Consider the following 10,235-nt stretch of genomic DNA (forward strand, 5'->3'; position numbering starts at 1 on the left):
CTTCCGCTGTCGTAACAGTATCAATGACACTTTCACTACACATATATGTTGCTGTTCCTCAGTCTTTTGTTTTAGAAAATTATAACCAACTAAATAAAAACATTACATGGATCTTCTTATAACTTAAAATACAAAACAGAATCTAAGTTATAATATAAAAAAAGTAGTAACTTCAAAAAGTGGATTCCTAGGGCTATAAAACACTTTTCACAAAACTAATTATTAAAATGTGAATAAAGTATAATTTGTGTTCTTTAATAAAACTAGGGTATTTTATTAAATAATTCTATATATATCCATCAACTACAAAGCTGCTTGATTAGAAAACTACTTGCATCACTATGCATGACACTGTTCCCCCCCCCCTTTTTTTGTATATTTGTCCTCAATTTTCACAAATCAAAAACACTAATAAATAAACTGTCTGACGTTCTTTACTATTGCATTGAGGCTGCTATGACTCGTACCTCAAAGCACTGTCTCCGAGATGTACACGCCCAGACAAACAACATGTAAAGAGCTTGGATACAGACGATGGATAAAGTTTCGACAACAGTCAAGAACCGAATACACTAATTAAACGACACTATTTCAGATTTAGCTTATCAGTTTCAGACATTTGTAACTGATACGTGACAATGCTCTCTGTTTTAATTTATATATAATGGAAACTAAAAGTTCTAATACGATTTGAACTTTATTCGAAATGTTATAACGCATACGTGAAAAATTTTGTTTTCATTATATCATATCCTTCATTGACGTGACTTAACATTCACTGTTTCGATAATATATATGTGTCTGTAAAATGAAAGAGTCAAATCATTATATTTTTATTTCCTAAAAATATATATCTGTCTGACCTTCCACGACAGACGTTTAGACATGGAGGCGCGACGCCGCCGGAATGATCTTTGGTGAGATAATGAAAATTTTATGTGGCCTGCAATCGAGACTACTAATTAATTGTCAAGAGTTTCAGTGAGTATTCCAATATCCAAGAGCATATTAAATTTGAAAGTTACATTTAATATGTTAGCAGCAACTTACACAAAAAGTCGCCTCTTTTAAACAATAGAATGCTGTTAGGGAATGATGAAAATTGCGGTCATGGGCTTGGTACTTAAATGCTCGGCAGGAGCTATAATTTATACATACATTTCTGTCTCACACGGTCTTGATTTATACTCAATTTGTAAACTTCCCGCGAAAGGATTTTTTTTCTTTTCAAATTATACATTTATTTAATATCTTAACGTTATTCAATGACTTATCAAGGTTAGAACTATATATATATAATTTTGTACTACAATACGTGTTATATCACAGAGTGCTTTTCACCAAAGGCAAAATTGAAAACATAATTCGTGACGTAGAAGCCTAATGCGATATTTCATTCGCCGTAATCGCTGCTGTGGACTGTAGTTTAGACGCAACGTCTTATATTATTTAGATACTTAAATTAATTTAGATTTCTATATAGTAAGTTAAAAAGGACTCAAACCCCCATAACTCTTTCTAGTTATATGTTAATTCCTTTTCATATCCATTGCTATCAAGGGTTGTACATGTTTAATTTAAGTTTACCATACAGGGTTAATTTTAAGTGCATTGTTAAGGGGTGTTTGTTTGTAATTATGCACAAAGCTACACAATGGGCTATCTGTGCTCTGCCCATCACGGGTATGGAAACCCGGTTTCTAGCGTTGTAAGTCCGCAGACATTCCGCTGTGCCAGTGGGGGGCATTAAGGGGTGAGTGAAGCGAATTTTGTACCTTCTCTTTATATACCCTTATTCAGTATTTAATTATACTGGTACACAGAGAAAATATTTGTGGCAAAACTAGTATTAAGATAGTTAATTATATACTTAGAATTATGTATCTGGTTTGGTTTTGTTTTGAATTTCGCGCAAAGCTACACGAGGGCTATCTGCGCTAGCCGTCCCTAATTTAGCAGTGTAAAATTAGAGGGAAGGCAGCTAGTCATCACCACCCACCGCCAACTCTTGGGCTACTCTTTTACCAACAAATAGTGGGATTGACTGTCACATTATAACGCCCCCACGGCTGAAAGGGCGAGCATGTTTGGTGGGACTGGGATTCGAACCCGCGACCCGCAAACTGCGAGTCGAGCTCCTTAACCACCTGGCCATATCTGGTTTTACCTGAAAAACAGGAATATTGTAGTGCGTTTTGTTGATAAATAAAATTATCCCATTCCTTAGTACACATAGATCGATTAAAATATGACGAAAATAGTGTGGAATTGGATGTATCAGCTACTAGAAATAACGGTAACCATTCTTAATATGTATAAGAGAATGTTTATAATCCGCTTGGGTGACTGGCGTTCACGCATCGCTACACAAGTTATTCAGTCGAGCGCTCTGCCAGTTAAAAGCTGTATAACTTACGTTTGCGAAAAAAAAAAGAGCATAACTTTATTGATTACTAGCTGGAATAGCCGACCCCCTGGACGGAAGTCGTGTAAATTCATGATTAATGAAAGGTTATCTTAGGACGTGAAAAGTTGCTTCTCTTACGTGTAATTGTAAAAAAAACGCCCATAAAAACCGGAAAACTGAAAATTTTTATGTATCTCCCCGTGATGGGCTCAATGAACCTCCAAACCAAATTTGGTGAAGATCCATCTACACGAGGAGTAGTAGTGGTAAAAAAAAAACGCCCATAAAAACTGCAAAATGCAAAACTGAAAATCTGTATGTACACCCGCATGGACCTAATGAGCCTCCATATCAATTTTGGTGAAGATTCATGCACAGGAGGTGAGGTAGTGGTAAAAAACGCCCATAAAAACGGCAAAACTAAAAATTTGTATGTATCTCCTCGTGGGCTCAATGAACCTCCATACCTAGTTTGGTGAAGATCCATCCACAGGGGGAGAAGTAGTGTTAAAAATCGCAAAAACGCCCATAAAAAACCACAAAATGCAAAGCTGAAAATTTGTATATACCCCCGCATGGACCTAATGAACCTCCATACCAATTTTGGGTGAAACTTCATGCACACCCTGCGAAGTAGTTACATAGACATACGACAGATAGTACTATTATATTTATAAAGATTTAATTTTACCCTCTTCAACGATATTCTGGTGTTAAAAACAATACGTCTCCCACCTGATATTTTCCCCTTCTTCCAAAACTAGTTTAGTAAGTACAACAACCTGTCTTGCAAGAACCGTCTACAATCAGGTCATGGTTTCTACCTTTTATTTTTTTGAGTAGTTACTCACGAACTTTTAGTTGGAATATTTCAAATGGAGGTACTTACGTCATTAGTCAGACTAATAATACGACTTTTCTTATGCTTCTCTACATGAAAGTGCCTCAAAGAAGTAACTTACTACTAATAAAAACAAAAGAGCGATAAAAATTAAACGGCATGTATTATCAAATATTGCTAGCTGTTCCAACCTCTACCTTCACGGGATAGGCGTGGCCTAGTGAATATCGTGTTCTTTGCTGCAAAAACGCGCTCCGCAATTTAGGGCCGTTGATGTGCTATAAAAGTGACGATCAAATTTCACTATATGGTCGCATAAAACTAGCTCAAAAGTTGGCAATGGGTGGAATTACCTATCATTCCTCTACTCCATCAGTTCAGAATTAGGGACAATTATGTGCAGGTAGTCATTGCATAGTTTGCAAATGACAAACGAACCCCCCCCCCCCAAGACACATAAAACAACACCAACTGTAAATACCTATACAGTGAGCAGCTGTTACCAAACGTAACGTAAAAAATAACAGCGTACTGACCAAGAGTATTATATGATATTATTTTTCGTCGGTTTTATGCTAAACAACGGACTATCTGCGCTCTTTCCATCGCGAGGGATCGAACCCCCGGATTTTAGCATTGTAGGTCTGTAAACTTACTTACCACTGACCCATGGGTAAAGTTAGCTTAGGTGATTTTTGAGTTATATATGTTTCAAGGTTAACAAGACCAAAGTCACGCGAATTGAAACCGACATTAATCAGAATTCTCAAAATCAAAAATCTTAAGAAATCTTATCAAATGTTTTTTTTTATAGAAAATGAAAATTATTCATATGTTGAACATTAAAGAGGATTAAAGTTTAGCAGTGAGTAAATAAAGCTTTGCTTGTATTTTATCAATCGCCAATGACTTGATTACATATGTTTCGTATTTTATACCAGAGCCAACTATTGATTATATGCTGACATTAATATTAGAAAGGATTTTACTTGATAAATATTTTTTACTCGCACTTGGACTTGATAACAATAATATACGATATTTTAGTTTTAGCACAAAGCTACAAGATGAACTATCGTTTCTCTGTCCACCGCAAGGAATCTAACCCCGGATCTCTACTATATCTGTTCGTAAACTTACCGCTGCTCCATCACTGTCGCAGTTCATAAAAAAAAGCTTTCTTCGAGCAATATGTTTTTCTGAAATATCTTCCATACTTAAAAAAAAAACTGTACGGAGGAAATAATTATGATAAATAAACAAATAAGTAATAATCGGAAAATATTATAAGATGCCATAGTATTTGCTTTGTTTTTATCGGGTTATGTTTTTATTTTTTTCAACGACTATTACTTACATTACTTAATCTTTATCATAAATGATTAAAAAAAACATTAAATAGTAGCAAGTTGAATATACTGTCACTTCCTCATGGATCAAATAACAACAACAACAAAAATGCTACAACAATAGTAATAAAGCTTTTCACCCACACTGTGCCCTGCCAGGGAGACTAGATGCTTTGAAAGATAAACAATACATGAAATAAAGTAGTTGGAAAGATAAAATTAGCTTCATGTACATAATATTTCACTCATAAACGAAAAAAACTTAAAAAGAGGAGAAAAAGGTGTAATAATTAAAATTAGTTTTAACGTAGAATGTAGGTCAAGAAAGTCGCCAAGTTCTTTTTGCCCTAGCTACCTATTGTTTTGGGTCATCAACCTACGGTATCATTAGTGTCTTCTCGTGAGAAATATTCCTGTAAAGTTGTACATACTATTTCAAAGTAGACAGCGGTCTTTCCATTGGTAGATCAGGTGTGCCCTCAAGGATATAGCACCCTTATTTTGTGATGAGAATGACCAAGAGTCACGTGGATAGCACACTCATTCTGTGAAGACAACCATTGTTGTTTGTGTCATATAGTATACAGTTATCTATTAGGCGTCTTAATCTATCTGGCCGCTTTTTTCATTTGTGTTGAAAACCCACTTTTTTGATACCTAAACGTTCTGTAGGTTATGGGTTATGTTAAAATCCTAACCAATTAGTAAGGATATTACAATGTTGTACATAAAATTGGTTTCCAGAAACGAAGAAACATAATTACGTTATGAGCTAACGTTGAATATATACATCAAAGTTTAATAGAAATATACAGAAGGTTATAAAGTTCGATAATCAGAAACTGAATAATCAGTTCGTAAAAAGCTTTCCCATATAGTCATTTCAAATAATTATTATTTTGTTTCTTCAATTAATACAGTATTAGAATTTTGAAAAACACATTGTTATAATCATTGAAAGTGCGTCAATTAATGAGTATACACTGTTTTTGCATAAATACTTCAAACAAAAGGTCTGGCACAATGCGCATTCGAGGAGACAGAAGTTGAAAAGTAGCCTTGCAAGTCACACAGCAAGCTGCGTTACAAGGGGTCATTGGCCGCTTGATTGTTGATCACATAGCCTCAAATATACACCTTTGAAAAGGAATCTTATATAAATCGCGTTTTCAGGAATACATGGAGATGTCAAAACAAAAGTTCACGTATAACGTAACCAATTCAACCAACACTAGTTTTGTCTTATTTTGTTTTGTTCTTTTACAATATCAAGGGGTACTATAATTAGACTAATACCCAAGTTAAGTGACGCTATAAAAGCCACCAGTTCGATTAGCTTTTGCGGAAATTCACAATACCATGGGTAACCAAATTATGATTACTTTTGTGACATTTTATATATAAGACAAAAGTATGCTATTGTGATTATTAACTTTAACTATGAAGACATATATGGAAAAAAATTATTTATATTTGTGTCTCACAGTCATACTGCTCGTTAAACAAAACTATGATCGCCATTCTCTGCTAAAAACAGGTTTTACAACAATCTTTAAATCAGTGGGAGAAATGTTTAACATACTACTTCGCATAAACTTGTTAGAACTACTTGCTAGATCATGATTGTAGGCTTCACTTTATTTCCTGTTAAGAATGCTTGATTTCACTCTTACACTAGTATTAGTGGTGTTTAAAACATAGATTTACTTCAAATTCTATGATAATTATTGTCTGTTTTATTATTATTATTCCCAGTAATTGTACAATTATAGTTTACATGTATTAATTACAGACCAACAAAATTCTCGCTGTAAAGAGTATCACAATATTAGCATCCTCGTTCATTTCTTACATACAGGTCCGCTTTCTTTCTTCTTGTCTGTTCGTTTGCTTACGTTAATATCAACTAAATACTTGCTTAAAATGTATAAGACAAGGCTTGATTACATGTTGTATTTGCTATTCTCATCATAACAAAGAATAGTACTAAACATTTGTGTGTGTGTGTGAACTGGACAAAAGTTAGTAATCATTCATCAAAAATATTTAACTTTTTCGACTACTTTTTTGCACTGTGTATACAATTACAACCTAATTTACATTAATTATGATTGCATGTAGTTATACTGATACACTCAAACTAAGAAATCAGAACTGATTCATGAAATAATTTTAAAACTTACCTGCGCACAGTTTTGCTTGCGAAGGCCATCTTCTCTTATACCGTTTACACCCATAGTTTTTTCTTTAAAACCATCACCAATTGGCCCGTTGGGTGAGGGGCACGAACCACCATCCGTTGCCTCGCTGGAGTCCGGTTCGTTCTCCGACACGTCGTCATTCTGCTTGACCTCGGACCCCCTACCTTTTTGTTTCGGGCTACCTTTTCCTTTTTTGTTGATCTTTGGTGATCTATTTTTGTCATTACTTGATTTTTCTTGAACTCCATCGTCTACAACTTTATCGATCATACAAAACATATTTCTATCATTTAAGAAACTCCTCTTGTATAAATGAGCGTACGTACTAAACTAAACCTGTTATAGAACGACAGTCGCCATCACAACCAATTGTGCCCTCTAGTATGAAAAAGTGTCTTTATACTCATTAGTAAATAAAAAATATATAAGTAGTACAAGGAAATATAGAAAAATGCGATTGTGTATATGTAATTTTCTAGAGTGTATTTTTTTCTTTTAAGATTAATTTATTACATTCAGCTTAGCTTTGTAAAAGATTTGTACAAATGTTTGAAAACAATTACATTAATAAGTAAAGTATGAGAACCGCTATCAAAAAAATATAAACTTGAAAATTAATTCGTTATCATGGTTAGAAGTCTATGGCTCTATGAGATCACTTAAGTCTAATTAACAGTTAGTTATTAATTTATTACTTATGTTGTTATTTGTACTGATTAATAATTAATTTATAACTTATTGCAGCCTTCAAGGAAAGTTCTAAGAAGGATTTAATGTGGTGGAAGGAGCCAAGAAACAATTCTTGGTGTCCCATAGAAATGAATACTCGACATCAGAAGCAATGGAAACTTTTAAATGGTAAGAACTAACTATATGAGATTCATAGGACAAACTAATAAGATACTGTATTCGAACAGATACTCTCCATAAATAAGTAACTATGCCCACGTTGTATATAATAATGAAATATCTTTCTAAGAGTCAAACGGAAAAAGTCTCCAAAACCTTTTTCATGAATGTTGATGGTTTCATAATGGAGTTTGTTTTTCAGCGCAGACCTGCACAATGAACTACCTGCGTTCTATACACCGTGGGAAATCGAACCCAAGATTTTAGCGATGTAAGCTCAGAGACTTACCATTGATCCTTCACGGGACTTCGTGAATAATTAAATTTAGTAAAAACAACAACAACAACAGATAATTGAATACAGTTCTATCCTATTTCAATGTGTAGTTTAAATTCAGATCATTAAACAAATATTTTCAATATTCATACTTATTTATTAATTTTTTCTTTTCAGTTATCCTAATATTTTTGAATCCTACTATTATCTTTAGTTTCAATTTTTAAATAATTCCTTTTTCTAATTTTTCCTTTTTTCGTTATTTTAAATCCTTTTTTACTTTATTTAATTATTTGTAATCTTACCTTTCTCAAATGTTGCAGCTCTCCAGTGGTTCTGATAAATTATAACGCTAAAACCAAGCTTTAATACCTGTGATGGGCACAGCACAAATATCCCATTGTATAGCTTTGAGCTTAACTACAAACAAACAAACATTATTGTTGCAAATTATAAGTTAAAAGATGTTCTAATCAATTTAATTTACTATTTGGACTGCTCTATGCGCAGATGTGTTACCTATTACGGTGGTATGTTAAACATCTTAGGTATTTTTTTCTTAGTTTAGAGAGGTAAATTTTTCTTGTTTACCAGAATTTTCAAAAAGTTTCGTACTTGTAAGTTTGGATCATGTGTAGTACATACAGCGCACAGACAGACAATTTTGAAATGAGGTGACTTTATATCGAGCTAGTCATAAATTGTCATGGGTCATTCCTCCTTTGGTATTTCTGAACACTCTCACGGAAGGTGACACTGGAGAATTCCTTAGACTTGTGCTAATGTGTTCTCGCTAGGTTTAGGACGATCAAAACTGTTAATTAGGGAATGTGTTGCTCTTTCAGAGGAACATGATAATGCATATAAACAGAAGCAAGTAATTAAGATTGTGATGTAAAGAAACTTGAAAATGAGTAAATTAATAATCTTAATATAAGCATACATTAAACATAAAACATTCAATAAACAAAGTGGCAGTAAGAACAAAAAATAATGAGCAATTGGTCGTACCTATTATGATAGATATAGCCATTTAAACCACCAATGCCACCTAAAAACCTTCCTTACAAACTTGAATTGCATATTATAACTACCAAGGAACTTTGTCGTACCGTCGATAACGTATTCATTTCTCTGTACAAATCGGCATTTTAATTTTAAAAACAGTCTTCTTTGGTACTGTATGCTCGAAGTAAAGAAAAAAGGAACAATCAACGTTTTTCTTGATCAACAATTCTTATGTAATAAATAAATGCAACACTTTATGGTATTAAAATGTTTATTTTATTGGTGGTCAGATGGCGCCACGATACAACTACCAATTTTCACAGTAAACTAAAAAGAATTGTTTTATTTGTCGCATACATTATTAAATATAATGATCCTACTCACAAGGTGGATAAGATGTTATTGTATCAAAAACTATTTTTTTATATTATCTTATTATAAAAGACATATTTCTGCAACCAAAATGTCATTAAGTAGTTTAACTATCATTATTTTACAAATAGACGCATTTTCAACAGCACTGGGCCCGGCACGGCCAGGTGGTTAGGGCGCTCGACTCGCAATCTGAGGGTCGTGGGTTTGAATCCCCGTCACACCAAATATGCTCGCCCTTTCAGCCGTGGGTGCGTTATAATGTGACGATCAATCCCACTATTCGTCGGAGTAGCCCAAGAGTTGGCGGTGGGTGGTGATGACTTGCTGCCTTCCCTCTAATCTTACACTGCTAAATTAGGAACGGCTAGCGCAAATAGCCCTCGTGTAGCTTTGCGCGAAATTAAAAAAAAACACAATCAACATCACTGAAACAAATAAGTGAATAATGTTACTTTTCATTTAAAAAGTAAATCACAGAATTTGTATACTTATAGTAGTTATAGAAAAGTTAGGTTAATTCCTCAATCTGTATCAAATTTAAAAGGGTTCGTACATGGTTAAGAGGGCAAACATCTATCGATTCGTATTAAATATCTTCATATTAAATATTTAAAGTATACTAGTACTTAATTACAGGTACGTTTGAATTCTGCTTCCTTAACTTGTATGCATGTATGTAGTCAAGCTAATAATCTTGAAGTCACTCCAACGAAGTGTGTAATAGAGATGTAACAAAAAAAATCAAGTTTCTAACAAACTTTTTATTAGAAATGTTTAGCCAAGTACACTAGTACTTAATTACAGGTACGTTTGACTTCTGCTTCCTTAACTTATATGCATGTATGTAGTCAAACTAATAATCTTGAAGTCACTCCAACGAAGTGTGTAATAGAGATGTAACAAAAAAAATCAAGTTTCTAACAAACTT

The 10,235-nt window shown here is 33.7% G+C and overlaps 1 protein-coding gene across 1 annotated transcript in view; it reads right to left on the bottom strand.

Annotated features, from left to right (window-relative positions):
- LOC106477881 (protein O-mannosyl-transferase 1-like) overlaps positions 1-7,176 on the bottom strand; it is a 39,757-nt gene extending 32,581 nt beyond the window's left edge. The window contains exon 1 of the mRNA XM_013938404.2: positions 6,781-7,176. Coding sequence (XP_013793858.1) covers positions 6,781-7,077 — 297 coding nt within the window. The 5' untranslated portion in view covers positions 7,078-7,176. The remainder of the gene's footprint in view (positions 1-6,780) is intronic.
- Positions 7,177-10,235: the final 3,059 nt, after the last annotated feature.

This window comes from Limulus polyphemus, unplaced genomic scaffold (genome assembly GCF_000517525.1).
Source record: "Limulus polyphemus unplaced genomic scaffold, Limulus_polyphemus-2.1.2 Scaffold170, whole genome shotgun sequence".
Classification (NCBI taxonomy): domain Eukaryota; kingdom Metazoa; phylum Arthropoda; class Merostomata; order Xiphosura; family Limulidae; genus Limulus; species Limulus polyphemus.